Source organism: Phascolarctos cinereus, unplaced genomic scaffold (genome assembly GCF_003287225.1).
Source record: "Phascolarctos cinereus isolate Bilbo 61053 unplaced genomic scaffold, phaCin_HiC Scaffold_5;HRSCAF=322, whole genome shotgun sequence".
In the NCBI taxonomy this organism is placed as follows: Eukaryota; Metazoa; Chordata; class Mammalia; order Diprotodontia; family Phascolarctidae; genus Phascolarctos; species Phascolarctos cinereus.
In genome coordinates, this window is record NW_027555958.1 from 186950835 (window position 1) to 186976138 (window position 25304).

Here is a 25304-nt window from a genome sequence, read left to right on the forward strand (position 1 = left end):
TCTGAAAAAGCAATACATAACGCAAATGTGGCCACAATGCCTATTCATCCAAATCCTAGCAAAAATGAAACTAAGTTTAATGAACTTCTAAGACTATAAATAGCTTGAGGGTGCCCCCAAGCGGATGTAAGATATCAATTTAATCATGCTTTCCAGGAGATTCCTTACCACCCTGTCTTCACAAGGTATCCAAGTACTTTAAAAGTACTTTGCCAATATAAAAAAATCATCGCTAAATTGGTGGTTTTGCTGTCCATGTTGAGGATGTGCTAGGTGGAATGTAGAAATCACAACGTAGGTCAGAGAAGGAACTGGAGTGTGTGGATATACTTAACTCTAAAACTGCCACTTAGGGAAAATGAACAAATTATACCCAGTCTGAAATGTAAATGTAGAACCTGGGAGAAGTGATATGTGTAGATATGTGTAAGATCATTCAAGAAGGCCAAAAATTAAGGTATAAAAAAAATCATTTCCATTTCTAGTCTGTCTTGAATTTTTCTGAAATAAATTAGAACTAGCATAGAACTTGACGTGTGTATGTGTGTGTGTGTGTGTGTGTGTGCGTATAGACATTATAACTTAGTTTTTATCTATCAGTAGCATTTCATTTCACTTACCCATCCCCCTTTTTTTGTTATAAGCTTTGGCAAATGAAAATGAATCGTGCTTTTGTGTTAACGTGCATAGTCTGAAACTAAAAGCAAGAAATACTCATGCTGTTTAGTCATTTTCAGTTGTACCCAACTCTTCATGACTCCTTTTGGGGTTGTCTTGGCAAAGATACTAGAGTGGTTTGCCATTTCCTTCTCCAGTTCAATTTGCAGATGAGGAAAGTGAGGTAAATGGGGTTAAGTGACTTACCCAGCCAGTGTCTGAGGCTGGATTTGAACTCCAGGTCTTCTTGACTTCAGGCCCGGCACTCTATCCACTGTACCACCTAAATGCCTTGTAAATACCCAACAGAATGTCCAAAGACCTGGCTGGGTTCAACACATGACTTTTGAGATTTTAACAGTGAGTATACACTCTACTTACTAAACATAGATTGTACCCCTTTTAAATGTTAATAAGTGGCTTTGAGTTGCTGTGGCCAACCTTTCAAGGCAGTGAGGTAGCACAGTGGATAGCATTAGACCTAGAGTCAGGAGGACCTGAGTTCAAATGCTACCTCAGACACTCCCTAGCTTTGAGACTTGGGGCAAGTCACTTAACTTCTGTCCACCTCAGTCTTCTCCTTTACAAATGGGGCATAACAACAACACTCATCACCTAGGATTGTCGTGAGGATAAAATGAGATACTATTTGTAAAGTGTAATTGCAATCACTTTGTATTATTTTGGTGATGAACCTCTCCATACTTAGGCTGGTCCTTGGAAGATAAAAATGCTAGAATCATAAAAGCCTTGCCAGTCTGGGAATACTTGTCAGAGCTTATGCTCTCCTAGCAGTCTCTGAGAATCTTAAGTCACCAAAATAAGGCAATACAGTAGTACTTTGGTTGAACCCAAATACAAGTTAAAAAAAAAAAGCAAGAGTCCCGTGTAGGATGACAGACATGGAAAATCAATGATTTGCTTGAGTAAATCAATGACCTTTTCAAAGTTACCATACTTTATTAAAGTAGGCTGGTTGAAAACACCTTGTAGCCTTCAGCACCCATTCAAGTGTCATTCATTGTATCTGTTATGTTTTCATAGATTGTGACTTCAAATTACACAAGGTCTTGTTGCTCAATTGTCACCTGGTCAACAAGCAAAGCTCCCCTAAGGCTGAGATTGCAACTCATGACAGTTTGTGTTCAGCTGTACTGTAGAGCATTTTGTGGGAACTTAAATATTAATATGCTGAGAAAAAAAAACTGTACACAGGTCAAGGTAGTAAATTGCTGCCTTAGTCATTATTCATCAACACTGACTGAAGGTAAATATAACTTACTGGGAAATTTATAGTTTTAGGTTAATCACATTCATAATTCATGTAAGTCTTCTATAACATCTAGGCAGAACACATTCAACAATGGCTATTTAATCTGCCAGAAACAGTCTTTTAGGCTAAGCATGCGTTACTTTCAAGACCTAAAGCTGAGCTATACTTTTATAAACAAGAGTTAAGAAGGTCTTTCTCCAGGATCTACCCCAAGCTGAAATGCAAAATACTTTAAGAATAAAGAGGAAAAGCTATTATCTTAAAATGTGAAGCCATGGTAGGGAAAACTAGAGAACTAAAGATCTGTAGTTTCATGAATATACATGCTGTGAGATTGCCTACATTTGCATTACAAATAACCAATCGCAGTTAAATAACTTGAAATACATTTCTTCTAAGCTATAGTGGCTACTAGAGGTGGAAATTTTCATGGAAAGCCCCTATGAGTATTTGCCATTTCTCTGTCCTTTCCCTACTTGAAACTCATGTATTTTGCATGCACTTTAATACATCTAAATATATGTGCTGGTCAGAAAAACATGTTGAAACTGGGAAATAAAGAATGCCAGTTATGCTCTGATAACTAGCTCATTGACAAAGCCTGGCTTTTGATCTATGGAGTTCGTTTTAAAAGGTTTGCCTAGTTGATAAAGACAGCATGCAGTGCATATTCAGTCTGAGTTCTTTTATCAAGCAGCAACAGGTTATTAAAGTTTATCACCCCATCCAGATCAGCAGACAGATTTGATAAAAGAGGCATAAAATTATGGAAAAGCTGATGACAGTCAAGGGTTTTTTTTTTTTACCTCCTAATTACATTTCTGTAGTTTGGCAACGCTAGAGGTTTGATAAAGATTCACTACAGGCAAGAAATGAAATGCACAAATCATGCCAAGATAATGTTAAGTTTCTTTACTTGAAGCAAAAGAGTACCCTTTTTCTTAAATATACAGCCATTACTAGAATTTCATATTGATGGCTTTATTTAGGAGTGTTTTCCCTCCAAGGGAATTTCAGTAGAATGCCTTACAAAAAGAATACATTTTTAAGTGTTTTAGTGTTGAATAGAATTAAGTGCATGTGAAATGAAAACTTATAACTGAAGCAAATTATTATCACACCATTACCATAGGGCAACCTTTAAAAGACAACCTGGAAAGGTCAGCTGAACACTAATTCACATTAATAAATCAATTGCAAAACAACAATGGTTTCTTCTTTCCCCAATAAAAAGGACTGAAGCCTTTACATTATCTTACAACAGTGGTAACTCAGGATAATGTGATTCTGAAATGTGACAAATGAATATTCTAGAGTCTAGCAGGATAATCTAAATGAGAAATTAAAGATCTTGCAGTCACGAGTTGCACATGAAAGAGGTGTGAGCAGCTCCAGAGAACAGTCCAAGTTACCATTACCTCAGAACAATAAATTTGAACACCACTTGCAACTTATTTTTCCCCATTATTTTTAACATAGGAGTCCAGAGTTGGAAAGGCCCTCAGAGTTCTTCTCATTCAACCTATATGCCTACGACTCTTTATTTTTACTTTAAGAATTTTAGACTTTTTAAGCTATTATTTTTCTCCCCAAATCAAAAATTTTCCAACTTATTAGTAGCAACTTTATTACTCAGCAAAGAATACTTTTGTTTTTTCTTTAAGGAAAAAAAAGTCACTTGACAATTTTGAAAACATTCTTTATACAGCAAAATTTATTTACATAGTTCTTCAAATGTTTTTTGACATTCAGGCTCTGTGTTTCCAACCACTAACAACTCCAAATGTGAAATGACAACAGAAGACAACTTAGATTTACAAATAAAGACAAAAAAATTCTACAACTTTATATACATATATACATACATACACAAACACACAAAAAAGTGGTTGTTATTTTAACATGTTTCTGTTCAGGATCCTTCACAGAAATTTCTGCTGACAATCACAATTCAATTTGTAGTATAATTTATTAGACTACAAGAGATTTCAAAGGGAACCAAGATCAGGACATATATATCTACAAAAAGTGGCAGGTTATATATCAGAGGTGGTTTATCATTTCTTTTTCCATTTTTGGTCATATGGTTTGGCAAATGAAGATGAACCATGGCTTTCACCACTGCTGTACTGTTCATATAAAGTCTGAAATAAAAATAGATACATAAATAACTAGGTATCTTTACACGTCAAACATGTAAAATAATACTTCCAGGGAATTTCACATTTCATTCCAAATATCTATTTGCAAAGTACTATTCTGGCATCTTATTGCTAATTCAAAAAGTACTGATAGGACTCTGGGCATAAATATGCAATTTATAAAAAGAGGCATCACTGGGTCTCAAACCATTCTGTTGGTTTTTAATGTCTTACTCCAAGTATCATCTGTAATTTCTTCAATGTGGCTGTTCCTTGTACCAAAGCAAATCACAAACCCTCTTTAAACTTTAGTAAGTAGTCATTGAGTGTTGTTGCAACTGCCTCATCATCCTGAGGCCAACTTAGTGATTATCTTCTATGAACTTAATTAGCCTGGTCCTTGGACAGTACATATGCAGCCCACCAAAGCCTTGCCACCTTAGTAAAGAAATCTGTTGCGATTATATTGTTGGCATAGGCTTTGAGAGCTCAGAATCACCTTCCCATCAGGATGAAGCAGCAGAATAAAACCTTAGTAGAGGTTTTAACATTTAAAAACAATTAATGTGAAGCAAATATTTTAGGAATCAACACCTAGAAAGTAGTCCAGTTTATAGATATTGCTTGGTACTTCATTAAACTCCAGATAGACAAATGCAAGTTCAGAAGTCATGGTTTGCCTAAAAATAAGCTTCTGTGTGTTGTAAGAGCTGAGACATTTACTTTGAATATTATCCTATTTGATACACACACACACACACACACACACACACACACACACACACACACACACACACACACAAGAATACAAAAGACATGTGAGAAATATTCTACTTTTTACAAGTTGGTCCTGAAGATAGATCAAGTACATGGAGACACTAGTAGGTTAGGAATGATCTATCTAGAGTTTGTAAAAGGCAGACTCCCACCATGTATTCATCTCAACTTGCACCTAAACAAGGCTGTTCTAAGTACAGCTCATAGAAGAATATTTATAGTATTTCAAGAACTATAAACTATGTCTTTAGCCAAACAGGCATATATATGCTTCCCAACTAAGCAAATGCTAAACAGACTTAAAAGCTTTAAAGTTGGAAAGGCTATCTTCTTACAGATGAGCAAATGCAGGCCCAGAGAACTCAAGTGCCTTGCCCAACATCAGAGTATGAGCACAGATAGAATTAGAATCCAGGAATCTGTCTTCTACCTCTTAGGCCCTTGCCCTTTCCTCTATACCATGCTGTTTCTCTATGCAGAGAATCTCTACATCTCCAAATGTAGAAATATATTAGATCATTAGATCATGTATTAGACGATAGAGAAATGGAAGGAACTTTGAAGTCTGTCAAAAAATATGTACCCAATTTTTTTGACTATCTATTCTTTTTAACTTTTTGACTAGACAAGTTAAACCAACTAACTATAATTTATGACATTGATTTTAATCATACTCACTCTAGCAGCTTTCAAAATGGAGTTAGGAGAATTCAGGCCAACAAGCTGGCCAAGAACATGTTTCATTTCCTCCGTGGTTCCCTTAACCACCTGATTACCTATAAAAGTTATTACATCATTTAAAGTCAGTAACTATTAACATAAATAAGAAAAAACACAAGCACTGATAGGAATATATTTTTTATTAATAGCACAGTAACCAAGATTCTAATAGTCTAGCAGACTGGTCAGATTGTGAGAATGAGAGATACCAAAGGAAGAGTCCAAGTGCTATACCTCTGAGATGTTAAAATGAGGAGAATGGCAGAGTTCTTTAAGTAGGATTTATTGAAAAGCAGAGAAAAGTTCAAACAGAATAAGGCATGAAGGTGTTATGATTTTCATTGGTGGAGAGTACCTAAAATGATGAAATAGTAGACCTAAAGCATCAAATTACGTAGAAGAAGGAAGGCAGGGGAAAATGGCAAGTTATTAATTTTCTACATTTATTCATAAGTATGTTTTCATTAACTATCTGGTATTAACAAAAATTTTATTACCTGGCTGTGACTGAGTTTGAATCTGAACATACGGATGTACCAAGAGCTCAGGAACAGATATTCTCTGTTTAGGGTCCCTTATTAAGCAACACTATTGGGAAGGAGAAAAATGCAATATTTAAAAATAATTATTCTTATATATGGTAAAGTCTCTAAATTCACACTAGAAAAAAATGACTGATTTGTATCAACATTATAGAAATTGCTTACCTGAATATTACTCACCCTAACTTGTACAAAATTATTATAACATGACTACCTGCTCCAAATCATAGTTCCTTAAAAATTCATAAAATTTAAAAGCTCCTTGAAAGCAGAAAGAGCTAATGTGCCATTAAAAATATACTGAGCTGGGGCAATTAAGATCAGGGATAAAGCAAGGATGTCTATTATCACCGCTAATTAAAGTGTTAGGAAATGTTAACTGTAGCAATAAGACAAGAAAAAAAAATGAGGGAATAAGTACAGGGAAAAAGTAAACAAAATTATCACTTTTTGCAGATGAAATAGTTCACTCAGAAAAGGAAAGAAAGAAACAAATATTTATTTAGCATCTAATATGTGGCAAGCCCTGTGCTAAGTGCTTCACAAACATTATCTCATTTGATCCTCACAACAACCCTAGGAAGTAGGTGCTATTATTATCCTCTTTTTATAGATGAGTAAACTGAGGCAGACAGAGGTTATGTAATTTGCCCAGGTTCACACAGCTAGGAAGTGTCTGAGGCCAAATTAGAATTCATATCTTCATGACTCCAAGCCTACTGTTCTCTCTTAGAATCCTAGTGATTCAGCTAACATTAACTGAAATAATAACCAGCAAAAGTTGCAGGACACAAAATAAATGCAAACAAACCATCAAGAATGTCAAGGAAAATGATGGAAAAAAAAAGTGGGGAAATGATCCTAGCAGTACCTTTGAAACTATAATACAAAGCAGTAATCATCAAAAAATATTTTATCCTGGTTAAAAAATACAGACTTCAATTAGTAGAACAGATTAGGCATCTGTATACAGAAACAAGTGAACAAAGTAGCCCAATACTTTATTAAATGCAATGACCCCCAGCTCCTGAGGTAACAACTCATTATTTGACAAAAAGTTCTAGAAAAACTGGAAAGTAGTCCAGAAGAAACTAGCTATAGATTAACATCTCATACTATATACCAAGATAAGTTCCAAATGGATACTTGACTTAAGACATAAAGGATGATAGCATAAACAAAGTAGAGGGCCAAGGTAGAAATCACTACTATTCAAATCTATGGATATTTGAAGAGTTTACAACCAATCAACGGAAAAGGAGGATAACAGAAAATAAAATGGACAATTGTGAGCACATAACACTAGAAAATTTCTGTGTAGAACTTATTTTACCTGAAATCAGAAAGAAAGCAAGAAACTTAAGAAAAAATATTTGCAGTAAGTTTCTTTGATAAGATTCTCATTTCCAAGATGTATATGGAACTGATTCAAATTTATAAGAACAAGAGTCAATGCCCAACTGGTCAAAGGACATAAAAGGCAAGCTTTCTAAGGAATAAATCTAATTTATCAATAGGCATATGAAAAAAAGACTACAAATCAACAATAATTAGAGAAATGCAAAATAAAGCAGCTGAGGTTTAACCTCACACCTGTCAGATTAGTAAAACTGGTTTTAAAAACCAGAAAATGACAAATGTTAAAGCTCTACCTATGGCAAAACAGGCACATTAATGCATTATAGGTGAAGTGATAAATAGTTTCACCCATACTAGAAAGCAGGGGCCCCCAAAACTATTAAACTGTGCATACCCTTGGACCCAGAAATACTTTTTTCAGCAATGCAGGTAGAGGTTGGGGAACATGGGAGGGAGAGAAAATAGATATTTGTTCAGTGAGCTTTTAAAACATCAATGACTCCATTATTAATAGTTATGCTATTTCTAACAGCCCACAGATATTTTTAAATTAGAAGACAATCAATTTTTTTTAACCTTCATCAACCTCATATATGTACAAATATACATAAAAGATAAAATATTTTAAAAGTTACCCGCAGCACATCTTGTAGATCTTTTTCTGCAATTTCAGGGAATTTTATTTCATGATCAGGATCAATTATAGCATGCAATTTGGTGATCTGATTTATTATATGCTGAAATGGAGTCTTCCCATAAGTCATGCAGTATAAAATGCATCCTAAGGACCACACATCACTTTTCGGGCTTATCTAAAAAAAATACAATCCCCACCCCCCCCCAAAATCCAATTTAATTTCATTTTCACCGAAGGAGGGAAACAAGCATTTATTAAGCATCTATGCCAAGCACATTCATTCTCGTAACAACCCTGGGAGGGAGCTATTATTATCCCTATTTTATGGTTGAAGAAACTGAGGCAGAAGTTAAATAGTTTGTCCAGGTTCGCAAAGCTAGGAAGGGAATGAGGGGTGGACTGGATCTAAGGTCTTCCAAACTCCAGGCCCAACATTCTATCCACTAGGCCATTTAGTTGCCAGAATTATCAGGTGTCACACAATTTAAAAAATATTCACTTTTAACATATATTTAAATTTACTAAGTTCCAAGAAGAAACACCATCACTGTCATAAATGACTTTATTTCATGAACATTTTACAAAGTAAAATGATTCATTAGTAGAGCTTGTCAAAACTCTTGATACGTTATCACCAAAAACTTTATTTGACTATTCCAACCTAATACCTATAAAAATGGAATTAAGAAATCTACAAATCACAATTTTCTGGCCTAATAAAAAAACAGAGAAATCACAGAATTACATAATCTCAAGAGCTGGAAGGGAACACATGGAGATCATTTAATCTAAACCTCTCATTTTACAAGTGAAAAAAAGTGAGGCCCCAAGAGATTATATGATAGCTCAATGTCACCAATGAAGTTCCTTAAAAACAAATAACGACACACTGCACTTTACTCTGTACGTGATGTGACCAGATTATTATTTAAAGCACTCCTCTTAGGAGAAACTCTGTTTTAACTCTGGCTTAGGTCAGAATTTAATATTGCCACAACTACTTAAAAGTTCTTTTGAATTCTGTGGCCATTTTTGAATGTAGTCTATGTTACTACCCTATTCACAGTACCACAATAATTTCTAAAAGGAAAAGAAATAGGAGATTTCTGTAGTAGAAAAAGTAGTTGAAAGATCACCAAATAACTTTAAATAGTTATCAGTTATTTAGAAAGTTCATTTAACAGCAAGTTCTAGTGATATTGACTATTTGCTACTAAACTAAATAAATATGACAGTACCTTTGATTTGGATTTCCCATTCTCTCGTGAAGAAGACATATCTCTGATGGCTTCTGGTGGCATATAATTAACTGTACCAACCTATTTATCAAACAACAAAAATTAGAAAATGAAACAATTTCATTCTATTGAAAAATTTCAATTTTTATATGAGACAACATAACTTCCTAATATAATTTGAAATTTGAAATATTTTCCATAAATAAGTTAAAGCCCTCAGGAATCATGGAGAGTTGGGAAACTAGTTACCAAAACATTTAAATTTAGATAGTTTGTAAATGAACTCATGTTACTAAATTATTTAATGCCTACAGATAAATAAACACTATCCTATGTACCATGAACAAAACTTTTTTTCTTACCTGAGAATCTTTAACAATGCTTGTCATATCTGGCTGTATTTGGTTTGCAATACCAAAATCAATCAGCTTTAGCATTCCATCAACTATCAGAAAGTTAGCAGGTTTCAGATCACTGTGAACAATTCCTCCAAAATAAAAATCCATCACACAATTAGTAACACAAACTATGCATATATTAATTCTTCTTACCACTTGCTAAAAGAGGCCAAGTCTTTTTCAATGAATCATATGCTTATTCTTCAGTATTTGCTATGTAACCTTGGCATTATGCCAGACAATTCAGGGTACAAAGAATTATAAAACAAAAACCTCATAATCTCTTTGGGAAGACAAGGCACACAAAATAATTAGTGAACAAAATCGTACTGTATATAAGCATCATCCAATCTTAATAACAAAATATTATATTATGTAACTGACAAGTGAATGGTATATACTAACCATGTTGTTTAGCTAAGTGCAAAAGCACTTGGAGAAGGGAAAATATAACTTTATCCCAAGAACGACACAATTTTAGATTCAGAAGACAGTTCAACCCCTGATTATCTAGATTAAGAAACTGATACTAGTAATAATGAAAATAACAGATGACATTTAAACAGTGTTTTGAGGTTAATAAGGCATTTTACATAAATGACTATCAGTTTCACAGATGAGGACACAGAAACTCTGAGGTTAAGCTGACTTGCACCATGATGGCATAGTTAATTGGATCCCAAATACAAACTGAGGTCTTTCTGACTCCAAATCTAGCAGTTTTTCCACTATATTAAAGCTAAGAGATCAAGACATTAGCCTTTTTAATGGAAAATATTCTTTAGTGAAAGTTAGATGGTTAACTTTAGCCCTGATTATCAGCTAAAACTTGAATGTTAGCCACTTAGTAGAATATTACCCCAAATCAAGGTTCCTTGACTATATCTTTACCAAAAAAGAAATCCAAAATTACCCCAAATCAAAACATACAGTCCAAGCCAAAAGAATTTTTGCACTCGCCCTTCCATTTACTCCTAATAAAGATAGCAGGAAGAGTTGTAGAATGGTATATATCTACGAGAATGTACAAGGACTCTTCTCTGAATCTTCTATCATCTCTTCTGCCTGCCTTTCTAATCTCCTTTTTTCAGCTCTTAGGTCTGGTTATAAATTGGATAAACACAATACACTCCAGCTAGTCACTGCTTCTATAATTATTTATGTTTCCAACTCCTTAGACATGTTACCTCTTGATCGCTAATGAATTCTGGTCATTTTCTCACGTGAGAAGATGAGCAAAATGAACAAATAATAGTTATCCAGGCTGACTGATGAAATAATGGTAAAAAAGTAGTAGGAATATTTGAAGTACAAATCTTCACAACATAAAGAAAATTCATGGTCCTTTGGCAGATACTTTTCATTAAAAAACAACTACAACAATAAGAAGTTATCTGACCTCTGTGAGTCTCAGGTTGTACCATCTAACTGTACTATCTAACTTCTAAAGGTTCTTCCAGCTTTGTGGTTTTCAAGAAACCAGGCATAATTAGTTGTTATAAAATATCTCAGGCTCCAAGGAAAGACTTTGGAACCCTGTTATTAAAAATTAGAATCCTGCTATAATGCTGGTTCAGGAAGGGGGACAAGAACTGTATTTTGTTACAGAGAGATGTACTTTACAAAATGATGTATATATACACATGGGGAAAAAACTTAATCTGAAATACAATCTAACTGATGGCAGAATATTTTAAAAGTTCTATTCCTTCATTAAATGTATACATGTTTATCCTCTACTCATTTGTCAGACTTATCTTCCTAAAGCACATATCTGACCACACCATACACCACTTCCATTCAATAAACTCCAGTGACTCTCTACCACTTCCAGCAACATATATAAAACTCTTTTTGGTATTCAAATCATTCACAGCTTGGCCCCTTTCCACCTTTCCAGTCTTCTTACACCCTTTCTATACAGTGTCATGATACAGGGATAGTGGTTTCTTTGCAGTTCCTCATACAAGACCCTTCTACTCCCTATTTATACATTTTCACTGTCTCCCATGCCTGAAATACTTTTCCTCCTAGATTCTAGATTCTACCTTCAACCTTCAAGTCCCAGCTAAAATTCGACCTTCAAGACGAAGCCTTTCTTGATCCTGCTTAACGCCAGTGCCTTCCCTTTGTTGATTACCTCCAATTTATCCTTTGTACATCTTGTTTGTATATAGTTGCTTGCATGCTTTCTCCCCAACTAGATTCTGAGCTCCTTGAGAGCAGCAGCTAATTTTATCTTTCTCTGTATGCCCAAGGTTGGAGTATAGCAAGAGTTGAAAAAATTCTTACTAACCAATGTGTATTTCCATTTCAACTTAGATGAACACATAGATATTTGGGATGTTAATATTCTAACAGAGAACAGGTTTACACAAATGACTTAAAATTACCATGCTGGTGGATTGTATGAACTGCTTCCAACATGTTTTTCCAATAACTTTTCCGTTCCCATGGATTTATTGTTTTTTTCTTTTTAAGCCAACTGTTAAGATCAATATTTCCACATTCCATCACCATGTAGATATGGTGGCCAGTGATTTCACTATAAAAAAAATTAAGTTACAATGTAATGTTATGCTAAAATTAAAGTAACTTTGGTTTCTCTCAGAGTCTTAATTTTCTTTTCTCTTACTAATCATAAAGTCGAATGATCTTATCACTGTGCTGTTGTAGTTTACTTAAGAAAGCAATTTCATTCCGATAGCTCTCAATGGTTTGAAAGTCTGCTTCTTCCAAATTCACATATTTTATAGCATATATCTGCTTCTTTTCACTCAATACTTGAAATACCTGTGAATGATAGTACACACACACACACAAATATCATGTTTTTTTCTAAATCATCAAAATCTACTCTCACATACTTAAGAAAGTCAGACAATTTTTTAATTGAAAGAAATTCTCAATGGAACATTGAATGAAAAAGAGTGAAAAATTTGTCACAATGATTATTTTGCCTAAAGGATTGAAAACTTATACTCAGGTGGTACTGTGTGAGAGACATAGTTGTGAGAATCAAATGAAGGATAAGTTATTAAGTCAAAAATCATAGGACTATAGGTTAGAACTTTAGAGCTGGAAAGGAACTTGGGAAACTGATGATCTAGTATAGCTTTCTCATTTTACAGAAGAGGAAACTGAAGCCCACAAAGGTTAGAAACCCTGATCAACATTACATAGTAAGGAAGAGAGCTAGGAATTTAAATTTAGATCATCAGGTTCTAAATCCAATACTCTTTCCTAGACACCATGCCTACTAGCAGGAGTGTTCCATTACACAGATGGGAGAATCAACTCCTGAGTAATTTAGAGTTCTGTTCCAACCTTGCAAACAGTTATTAGCACAAACACTTCAAACAAACAATTTATTTCAGAACCCACATTTCATTTCACTTTGTTTTGCTTTGCTGAGAGATAATGCCAATCCAAGAAAAACAAAACATTTTAAAATTCATTAAGTTTTAATATGTGGAAGGTAGCAGAAACATCGGTTCAATAAGGACTCTCAGCGTTGATCAGAAATATTTTTCCGTCTCTTACCGATTCCTTACTAATATTTGCTACTGGAATTTATTCAGATCAATTCTCTTCCTTTTCAACATTTGACTTTGACTGACTACTAAGACTGAGCTCATCTGATACAAGCTCCCTCAATTCCTCCTTTTTATCTCAAAATCCCCTTCTACCTCTCCCCTTCTAATTCACTGATGAGAGCTAAAACTGGACCTCCTTTCTCAAGACTAAGCTTTCCATCTGTCTGCTTAATCTCTCTCTGTTCCTAATAGGCCTTTCCCCCTCTTCCATTATTATCCCTTCTTTTTCCCTCGTCTTACATATCTCTCTCCAATCTATCAACTTCCTTAGGTGGCCCTTATCTTAAAAACAGTATCAACACTAAAGCCCTCCATTACCTTTGCCATCCTATCTCTCAACCATTTCACTGCCAAACTGCTAAGAAGAGCAACAGTCCACATTTGTTGCCTCTTTTGTCTTCTCCATTCTAATGAAACCCCTTTCTCAAATTTCACCAGTGACCTTTTCATTACCAAAGTCAATAGCCTTTTCTCAGTTCTTAATTTCCATGACCTCTGTGTAGCATGTTGGTATTACTAATACAGACTCCCTGACTGGCTGTGCTTTCTTAGCTTTTAGGATGACATATTTCCCCGTTTCCCCCTACCACTCTAACTTCTCAAGGTTCTGTCATTGGCATTCCTTCTATATTCTTCTCTTCACCCAATGCTGCAACTACTTTCTCTACACAGATTACTCTTATTACCTAAATCTTTAACCCTAACATCTCTTTTGAATTTTAGGTCTATATCTCCACCTAGAAAGTTAACATTTTAAACTCAATATCCCCAAACAGGACTATATCTTTCTTTCAAAACCTAGTCCTTCTGACTTGCCCATGTTGTTCCTGGCTCAAAACCTCATAGGAATCTTTGCCTTCTTCTTTTCCTTTAAAGCACCAATCACTTTGATTTTATCTCCAAAAATCTCTCTTTCATTCCCCTTTGGTTCAATGTTATCACTCTGCTTCAGGAAATCTTATCTTCTCCATGTACTGCAACTGTTTTCTAATCTATCTCTATACACTAATATGTTCTGTACACTAATTATCATGTTAATGTAGAGATCACTCACCAGCTGGTAGGTAGATGGGAAAGGCATTCATGACTTCATGAACAAAGGGATAAAGATGAAAAAATGAGATGTTCAAGAATTAGGAAGCTGGTTTCGCTGGAGCATACGGTACTATAACATAACTAAACAGCACTAGAAAAGTAGATTAGAGATAGACTAGAGGTCTCTGAACATGAAATTAGAGAATTTGGACTCTACTCTTTATACAATAAGGAGGCATTTGAAGGTCAATATAGTCAAATTCTATAATGTCATTAAGACCAACAAGGAGTAGGAATACCAAAAAAGATGGCACTTAAGCTGAGCATTGAAATAAACTAGGGATTCTAAAGAGATAGAGGTGAAAAGACCACATAAGGGACAGCCTGCAAAAAGGTAGGGAGATGACAAATGCTGTTATGCATGGGGAACAGTAAAAAGACAAATTTGGCTGGACTGTATAGTATATACAGGGTAGTAATGTATAATAAGGCTAGAAAGGTAGATTGGAACTAAGTTGTGAAGGGTTTAAAATGTCAAACAAGAATTTATCATGATCATTCTATTAAGATAATTTATTAAAAATTGCCATTATATTACTAATACTATATATATATATATATATAAAAAATCTCACTGCATCTTAAAGGAAGCAGAGCAGGACAAGTTTTATCTTGAAACGATTAATATCAATTCTATATCATCTTATCGATCCTGTTTACAAGTAATTGATTTTGTCTTATAACAGCTTTTGTCCTGTAATTGCTTAAGTCACGTCTCTTTGTCTCTGAACTTGTTTCAGAGATTCAGCTGGCCGGTAATGGATTAAGTTTAAAAATCCAGCTCTCTTAATCACTGATCTATTCTTGCCTCAAGAAATTTAACTGACCACTGGGGATGTGTGTGAATGCAAGCGAATTGGGTCTAATATCTTTACACCACCAAACCCTCCTTCAAGGATGTCTGGTTTATTTTATTGCATCTGAACTCTCAAGAGGGAAGGAGGCTTATTGCTAGCTCCCATGACCATTACCAAACTTCCAACTAAACATGTTGTTTCCCGCACCTAGCTCTGTAACCAATCATGTTCTCCTCAATCCTGTGAGGTCATCTACCCTGTTTCGTTCTTCATTCTGTACTCACCCAAACTTATTTAAGGGGAACTGTCCTTTTGCTCAGGGTCTATGGCATAAATGAAAGCAAACCACTGACCCATTTATTGGCAGGCAGCACTTCCCTGTTAATAAATGTTATGATGCTCAGAGAATTGCCTCAGTTTATCTTCTTATTAAATTTCATCTATGACAATCTCCATTTAAAAGTTGAAGAAACTAGGATCAAAGAGTTTATGTGACTTATCTACAGTCACACAACTCACACTCTGGAACCTAGGTCATTATGATTTTAAATCATTTTAAGCTGGCTGCAAAGTTAGAACTGTCCTGGAAAGTTCCAATCATCTCAAAAGGTAATTGCAAAGAGTCACAGGATCACAGACTTCAGAGCTGGAAGGGACCCCAGAGATCAACAAACCAAATTTCCTCATTTTATAAAGGAGAAGAATGAGCCCCAAAGAATTTAGGTGATTTTCCTAGAATAAGAGACTTAGTGTCTGATATGTTATTTGAACCTAGGACATCCTAATTCCAAGTCCAGCATACCCCACCTATTTTGTACACTGCCAGTTAAAAGTTAATAAAACATTCTTCAACCCCATTACAATCCAATTCTTTTTCTGTATTCATAATTAACAGCTTAGTTCAGCTCCTTATCAAGTCTCACCAGACTACTGAAACAAACTTCCTAATCGGTCTCTCTCCATTCGAATCTATCCTCCACACAGCTGCCAAAATGATTTTTCTTAGAGGCAGCTGGTAGCACGGTGAATAGAGTGCTGGGCCTAGAGTCAAGAAGATCTGAGTTAAAAACTGGCCTCAGATACTTACTAGTTGTGCGACCCTGGGCAAGTCATTTAACCTGTTTGCCTCAGTTTACTCGACTGCAAAATGGGAATTATAATAGCACCTACACTGCAGGGTTGTTGTGAGGATCAAATGAGATATTTGTTTAAAAAAAGAAAAAGAAATTAAGCACTTAGCACGGTACGTTGCCCATAGTAAGCTCTACATAAATGAGTATTTTCCCCCTCTTTTTCTCCCTTCTCTTTAAGTACAGATCTGACCATATTATGGTGTTACTTAATAAACTCCAGTTGCTCCCTACTATTTCTAGGATAAAACATAAACAACTCTATTTGACTTTTAAAGCTTTTCATAACCTGCTCCCAATATAGCTTTCCAGCCTCTTTATACATTATATCCCTTCCTGAATTCATCTAGCTGAACTGGCTTTCTTGCTATTTCTCATACATGCATGCCATCTTCCACCTTCATACCTTTGCACTGGCCATCACCCATGCCAGGAATGCAATTTTTTTTCTCACCTCTGCCTCACAGAATCCCTCATTTCCTTCAAGACGCAATTCCAACACCACTTCTTTTTTTTTTGTCTAGGCAATGGGGTTAAGTGACTTGCCTAGGGTCACACAGCTAGTAAGTGTTATGTGTCTGAGGCCACAATTGATCTCAGGTCCTCCTGACTCTAGAGCCAGTGCTCTATTCACTGTGCCACCTAGCTGCCCCTTCCAGTATCACTTTCTACACAAAGACTTTGCTGACCTCTCACTAATAACAATAGCTAGAACTGATATAGCTCTTTCAGGTTTGCAAAACACTTTACCTGTGTTATCCCTCTTACTTCTCACAATAAATCTATGAGGTAGGCAGTATTATTTCCATTTTACAGACAGGAAAGTACGGCTGAGGGGTTAAGTGACTTGCCCAGAGTCATGAACCTAGTAAGTGCCTGACGAAGGATTTGAATTCAGGTCTTCCTGCTTCCAAGTCCAACACTGTATCCATTATGCTAACTAGTTGTCTAACTTATCTATATTTAACCACCTTGTATTTATTTTATATATATTTATATATGTACATAAATGTTATCTCCCTAAAATAGAATCAAAGTTCCTCGAGAGCAGCCAGTCGGGCAACAAACATTTATCAAGTGCTCATTATGTGCCTGGCTCTGTGCTAAGTGCTAGGGACACAAAAAAAGGCATTAACAGCCCCTTGCCCTTGAGGAACTCACATTCCAGTGGGTGAGACAACACGCAAACAAACTATGTAAGGCTTGTACAAGATATACAGGGTAGATGGAGGGCAATCTCACAGCAAAGGCACCAGCAGTAGAAGGAACAGAGAAAGGCCTTTGCTCTTTGTATCCTCAGTGTCTAGCATAGTCCTCTGGCACACAAGCATTTAGTAAAAGCTTGTTGACTGTCACAGTGCCTGAAATACTACCAGCAAGAGATTCATTTTGTCACTTATTCCTTTAAAATGTAAACAACTCTGCTTATTTTGGTCACTTACATTTCAATATGAATTAGTTCATGGATAGCTTTTACCCTAATATCTAATTAAGATCATCTACACTAAGGTGATAAAAACTTTAATATGAGGCTAATGAATAAGGCTGGGTTTAAAAGGAGATTTAGGCAGGCAAAGCTCAAAAAAAAAAGGGGGGCATATCTGGATGAAAATTTGGCAATGTAACCTTGGATGGGTTCTTGAAAAATTCTACAAAAACTAAATTTACATATACCTAATATTTTAAGTTGAAGAAATTTTTTAATGCTAAAGATACTTTGTAATACAAATAATCATTCACTCCCCTAATCTAGTCATTCTTTTGTAAAATGAGAGTGAACTAGCTCTCCTCTAAGATCCTTTCCAAATCTAACTCTATGATCCTAGTTAAATTTTTAATGCAATGTTATGTCTCAACCTATTATAAAGTAGCTTTTGAGCATTTTTCTAAGACTTAAAGGGACTCTTAAATTAATCGATAATTATGTCCAGATCTGGAATTGTCCTTTTATATAATGGGCTGTATTTTATCTTTTAATTCATATTTTAACTACTTTAGAACTCTCACAGGGTTAATTTCTGGCATCATACTATATTGGTGTGCCTTTTCTTTTTAAGAGAGCCTGTTGTAGGTAAATCTAAACTGACCAAATAGATTCAATTTAATTCAACATACATTTATTATGTGTCTTCTAAATGTTTGGTATTGTGCTGGGAATACAAAGACTGAAAAGAAAATTCTCTACTCTCCAGGAGCTTATAATATACAGATATATGTACACAAGCACAGTACAAGGAAAACCAAGGAGAGAAAAAGAGGTAACATTAATAGTGGGGATCAAGAAAGGCTTCTGAGCCCTAAAGAAAGAAAAGGTCTAAAGGAAGATGATAGGAAATAGAAGGGGGGGTGGCAGGGTGGGAAGGAAGGGAGTAGTGAAGAGGGGAGAGAATAAAGTGATAAAACTGGGATCCAGGTCCTTGGATTCCAAACCTAGTGCTCCTTCTACCATATTATGTGGCCTCCCAGCCATATGCAGTATCATAAACTAAATATAATAAAAAACCAAAAATATGAAATGTAACTTCTTTCGAACTTTTTTCTTTGCTTTTTATCCTCTAGCAGTTATTTACTATATCATTTATTTGGCAACTAATTTTAGTTAGAATTGTTATACCCTATCTATTGTTATCAAGTTATTATTTACATGTTGCATTATTTTAACATTAAAAATTTCTATCTTGACTCTCCAAATCAATTGTGAATGCATTCAGGGAAGGGGTCATATCTTGTTGGAAGACAAGGTGTCAACAACAATATGTTGTACATAGTAGGTGCTTACTACAGGTGACTTGATTTAATTATGCATAAAACTTATTACTTACCTTACTTGAACCTCCACTGCCTATCTGCTTTAATATAGAATAAATTCTTCCCTTAACTGAAATGTATTCATTTGAAGAAAATGATCCTGAAATCTGAAGAAAAGGAAATGAAAGGAGTAAATATAGCTTCTAATAATCTGTATTCACTCAATAAAACAAAAACTGCCCATCTTACTGCAGAATATCACATTTTGTAAATGCAATGACTTGCCTTTTTTTTTTTTTGGTGAGGCAATCAGGGTTAAGTGACTTGCCCAGGGTCTCACAGCTAGTAAGTGACAAGCGTCTGAGGCCAGATTACGATAACTTTCTTGACTAAAACCTTTTTAAATGGCTCTATATGTTTCAAAGAGGCAAACAAAATAAGGAACCACACCCAATTATCCCTAAAATCTTTTCTAGCTCTAAAACTTAAAAGCCTTTAAACCATCAGATTTAAAGATTTCACTGCTGTGGAGGAACTCCTAGAGACGGAACTTCTACCAATGCAATTAGGCACCTGCTATGAAATGTATACTTTTAATAAGTTGCTTGAGACTCTGAGAGATTAGATGACTTGTACAGGAATACATAACCAGTATATATCACGGACAGGACTGGAACCCAGGCCTTCCTGACTCCAATTCCAGCTTTCCATCCACTAGATCTCACATGATAATATTTAACTAGTTTGTTTCAGCTAGCTAATTAAGTGTTTTAAAAATAGATCAAATAAGGAGGAAAAACTAGAGTCAATAAGACCAATTATGTTTTTAAACTTTAGGCACATACGGATTTTAAGGTGGTATAATCCAAACCCAGAATAGATAAAATTAATGATTGTTTCATTTCTAGAAGGATTCAAGTTAGGATTACATTACTATCAAGAACCTGCAGAAGTGATTCCTATATTGAGACAGTTAGCCTAGACGAGGTCTGCATTTTCTCTTCCTACTCTAAGATTCTATGGGAAAAAAAAACAGTGAAATATATTTAAGTCATTATCATAAGTGGAAGAGGGAGGGAGGAAAGAGAATATGCATTTATATAGTGTTGGGCACAACATTAAGTGCTTTGCAAATATTATCATTAAATTAAATTCATTATACCTGTAAGGTCTGAAATGGAGTAACTGGTGTTTGTTGTTGCTGCTTTAAGTAGGAAGGTTGGTTGTATGGAGTAGAAAACTGATGTCCCGGTGGAAAGTCATTCTTCACAACTGGAGTTCTAAAACTAGGATATAAATCATTGTATTGCTAGAAATACTAACATTTTGAATATGGTTTTTAGTTTTCTTATACAAGAAAATAAGGTTTTACATGTAGTTTTTAGTTTTTCTGTACTAGAAAAGTATAATTCCAAACAATGAATGTCAATTTATAATCTCAATAGCAACTGAATCAATTTTCATTATTTTGTTGATTATTTGAAGAAAGTATTTATCTGGTTAAATATGTCCTATAGTCCCTGAACTATTTCTCCTCGATGACAAAACAAATATGCTAATTGTCAAGCAGGCAATCACAGTGTCATGAGACTTATGTGAAAACCAAGTTTATTATAAGAGAAATGAACATGCATGTGGAACCCAAAAAGTTTACAATCCTTACAGAAGTTTGAATATTTATGATAGTACAACAAAAGAAGAAAACAGGAAAGGGTACGGCAAAGGAGAGGAAAAGTGCACTAAAGGCAGGGAAAAGGACAAAACCCCTCCCAAAGGGCAGGAGCAAGGCAATGGCAAAAGTAGTATTATTTTCCCTTGGGAACCACTAGATCAGGGGTAAGGAACCTACAGCCTCAAGGCCACACGTGGCCCTCTAGGTCCTCAAGTGCTGCGCTTTGACTGAATCCAAACTTCATAGAATAAATCCCACAAAAAAAATTCCCATAAAAGGATTTGTTCTGGTCCTCAGTTTCCCCACCCTGACTAAACTATGTAGATAGGAGGGCCTGCTTATCTGCAAAGTACCCCAGCTGCACAAGCATTTTCCCAACTGGTCACTGACTGACCAGCACCTATCTTGCCTCCCAAGGACACACAAGGAATCCAGCTTGAGATGTAAACAGCAAATTATGTCAGCTGGGGCAGGAGGGTTTGTTTCAGCCTTGACATATTCAGGGCCTCCTACATGCTCTGGGTTCAGTATTTCACAATACATGGCAACTCAAAGACAAATTCAGGGGACTCATTAATACTATCAATTAAGATATTCTTTCATATAAAGACTTCGCCTTGGAAAAGAGCTAAAAAGTTGATTTACTTCCTATCAATGTATTTTCTGTTTCCGTATCCTACTACCATCAGCATTTTAAGAAGTATTCCCAAGGCAACTTATTTCATCAGTTTGACTGGTCTTTATATCCTTTGAGTTGTAATATAACATCACATACCGCATTATCACTGAGCTAAGACAATAGGCATGCTTGGAAAAGTTTATTTGACACAGATGTGCTTTAAACCCATGGGAGGGTAGAATGGATGATTCCCAGCTTCAATTCCAAAACTAAGGTACTATGATTCTGTACTGAAACTGTTCCACAAGGATGGTCAGTTACAGTGACATGTAATGGAAATCAGAGGGCACTGTGGCATTCAATCTGTTCCCAAAGCAAGTTTTTTAAAAAGCATGTCTAGATTTATAAGTTTTTCTAGAGTTGGATGTTTTCCTGCCCCACCCCCCAAAAACTAATAATTGTTTCTTTGCTCACTTTCTTTGAAAAAATTAACAGAATTGCCTAAGCCCTGGAAGTTACATTCTTCAACTATTATCTCATGAGTCTAGCGAAAGCTACACATTTTGTATTTAGCAGCCTTCTGTGGGCCATGGAATCAAGTTGTGACTGTTCCCGAAAGCAATAACATAATTATTCAACAACTGACATTTATATAGCTTTTTAGCAATCTAAAAAAAGTTTTACATATATTGTCTTATTTGAGAAGGTGATCCAAACACCACAATTATTATTATCTACATTTTAAAAATGACAGGCTCAGAGAGGTTATGTCACTTATCCAGTGTAACACAGTTAAATAAATGATAAAGGCAGAATTTGAACCTGGGTCTGCCTGACACCAAGCCTAGAACTCTATCCAGTATACCATCCTCCTTCTTATTCACCCATGTTCAGAGGTTATCTTTTCCCATTTGGACTGCCACTATTATAATGATCATCATGAAGAACCTCTTTTTTTGTCTTTATTTGTCTTAATTATAAGCAACTTGAAAGCAGGAATGTCAGGTATTTTTCTGAGTACTTGGGACAATACTGAACACTTAGAAAATATTCAAATTGAACCACCTATATAGTACTTGTTCCTCTTTCCCATTTTTCAATTGTCCTATCCCTCAAAGTTAATATTTTTCTTTTCCTTCTGATTTTGAGTTTTTGGCTTGGCTTGCTTTAGGGGAAATGAAAAATAATCTATGATTGTTTTGAAGCAAAAATTTAAAAAGCTCAAAGAAAGCAACAAAAGTATTAATGTGGTTGTGCAAAAAGCTTTTACAGTCAGTCAGAAATAGCTCATCAAATTCATTAGTCATTGGTCAGCACCATCCTTGCTTCCACTAGTACCTTTAAGAAAAAGGCACCTGGTCATATCTAGTTATCATAAAGAAAAAGATTTTACACCCTTCTACTCTTTGGGTATAGATTTTAAAAAATAAACTGAGATGAAAACTCACTAAAAAGAAAAACATAAAAGGAAAAGAAATTACCAGGCCATGTAGTCATTTAGTGTGCTGCTACTGCTGGGCGTGTTACACACCAATTTGTTATCAACTCTTTTAGGAGCTATTATAGGTGAAGATTGTTTTGAAATAGTTAAGCCAGGTTGTTCAAAACTGGAACGCTTCTGCTAAACCAAAAGCAAACAAGTTGAAACTTAAAATGATTTTCACTTTCAACCTTGCTTATTAAGTTCTACAACTAATCAAAACAGAAAACAGAAAAAAGAATGCTGAAGCAAAACAAAACAATGTATATAGATATATAGATATAGATATCAATATATATAGTATACACTTATACAGCTATTTTGGTCCACTTCTAAAGTCTTGCTAATTTTCTGTTCTTGTTCAGTTATTTTCAGTTGTATCTGACTCTTTGTGATCCTATTTGGGGTTTTCTGGGCAAAGATACTGGAGTGGTTTGCCATTTCCTTCTCTAGCCCATTCTAAAAATGAACTGAGGGGCAATTAGGTGGGGTGCAATGGATAGAGCACCAGCCCTGGAGTCAGGAGGACCTGAGTTCAAATCCAGCCTCAGATACATAACACTCACTAGCTGTGTGACTCTGGGCAAATCATTCAACCCCAACTGCCTCACAAAAAAACCCCAAAGAAATAAAGATAAGCTGAGATGAAGCTATGGCAAACAGGATTGAGTGACTTGCCCAGGGTCACACAGCTAGTATCTGAGGCTGGATTTTTGAACTCAGAAAGATGAACCTTCCTGACTCCAGGCCCAGTATTCAATCCACTAAACCACCCAGCTGACCCTAATTTTCTACTCTTAACTAAAAGAGTCAACTGAAACTTAATTTCCCAGTAATATAGGACCATATATATTCCAACAAGATATCGACACTTTCTAGTCTCAATAATCTATTCCTAAAAACTTCAATATTCTAGCCAAAAGTGTCACGGTTACTATCTTTACATTTTTAAAGATTTCTCAAAATATATAAAACCATTAATTACAGAGCAAAAATTTTAACTGTTCAATATATCTAATACCCTCTACTTTTTAATTATCAATGCCATTAAATATGATACACCAGCAAAGGAAATCTCAAATGCAACATTATGACATTTTGGAAATGGTATTCTAAATAAAATAATTAAATAAATTATACATTTATGTAATTGTATAATATACATATACTCAAAAGGAATAATTATGTTCAATGGACAAGAAAGTTACCTCTGGTAAGGCGTTTCGGTTTGCCTCTGGAATCTGCCATTGATTAGAAGATGCAATAGGATTTTGATTTAAGGACTCTGATTTTCTGTTACTACTACTGAAATTAGATTGTCGAAGAATCTGGTTATTTTCTGGTACTTTTGGTTCTTGATAATGCACTTTGTTTTCTGAAAATTGTATTAATATACCATGTTTATATAAACAACTCCATAATAAAATCTCAACATTAACCAAATGTTACCAAAATTACTTCTATTTTGTGCAGAGGTTTCTCTTTGCTTTAAAAATCCATAATAGGCCATTGGCAGGTCATCTTGTAAAAGACTAAGTACTGCTAAAAAGAACTTTCGATCTATTATCACTTTTGATTTGAATACCTCCAATTAGTTACTAAAAATTTAAATATGCAACCATCATACTAGTGAAGAAATACAAATTCTTCATTTTTCATTGCCCTTTAGCTGATTTTCACCTGGACACTCCCTAAGACAAAGTTTATACAATACCACAAAAGTCCTAATAAGCATAAGGACCGTGATTAACTGTTGTCCAGTATTCTATCAGCTTAAAATGTTACTTAGTATTTCAGTCTTCAATCAACTGACAAACAGTAAGCTCTTGTTATACGACAGGCATTATTTTGCCATGTGTATGAAACAATGATCACTGATATTGATAAGTATAACCCTGAGATACTGCTAGATCCTCAACTGGCTCCTAAAAATTAAAATATATGAAGTATAGTTTTTATTTTATTGTAGTCTACCTTCAAATACTGACAATCCACACAACAGCAATATATGAACACTCTCAGTCCTATTATTCCAGACAACAGGTTTTACTATAAGATACTATGGAAACTATTAAAAATATCAGTAATTCCTCCCTATTTCTCCACTAGATATATCAAATCTATACTCAAGCAGAACACTTAAGTACAAACTGGGCAAAGCAATTGTATCCAAATATTGTATTGTTTGGTGTCACGTGCCCTTGCCTATTTGATGCCTTTTATTAGGAAAATTTGTTTAAAACCCACAACTTGAACTGAAAGATTACTCCTGGGGCTAACTCTTTCATTTTGCAAACTATACACATTGAAGAAACCACAGTAGAAATAAAGAACAGAATTCAACCACAATGACAGGTTTATTTCCTTAGGGGAAAAAAATACTGGTTTGACTATTTTATAGACAGCTTCAAGTGTGTCTTGCAAC

The 25304-nt window shown here is 35.0% G+C and overlaps 1 protein-coding gene across 4 annotated transcripts in view; it reads right to left on the reverse strand.

Moving 5' to 3' along the window:
- Positions 1-3626: 3626 nt before the first annotated feature.
- The window catches only part of TTK (TTK protein kinase), a 39149-nt gene continuing 17471 nt past the window's right edge, over positions 3627-25304 (reverse strand). For 3 of the 4 annotated variants that reach the window (XM_020975524.2, XM_020975525.2, XM_020975522.2), the window contains exons 11-22: positions 24088-24254; positions 22881-23020; positions 20271-20394; positions 19183-19275; positions 12378-12535; positions 12136-12287; positions 9707-9831; positions 9345-9425; positions 8105-8281; positions 6066-6156; positions 5527-5624; positions 3627-4074 (exon numbers count right to left, since the gene is read on the reverse strand). In XM_020975524.2, coding sequence (XP_020831183.1) covers positions 3988-4074; positions 5527-5624; positions 6066-6156; positions 8105-8281; positions 9345-9425; positions 9707-9831; positions 12136-12287; positions 12378-12535; positions 19183-19275; positions 20271-20394; positions 22881-23020; positions 24088-24254 — 1493 coding nt within the window. In that variant the 3' untranslated portion in view covers positions 3627-3987. The remainder of the gene's footprint in view (positions 4075-5526; positions 5625-6065; positions 6157-8104; positions 8282-9344; positions 9426-9706; positions 9832-12135; positions 12288-12377; positions 12536-19182; positions 19276-20270; positions 20395-22880; positions 23021-24087; positions 24255-25304) is intronic. The other variant, XM_020975523.2, reaches the window with a different exon arrangement.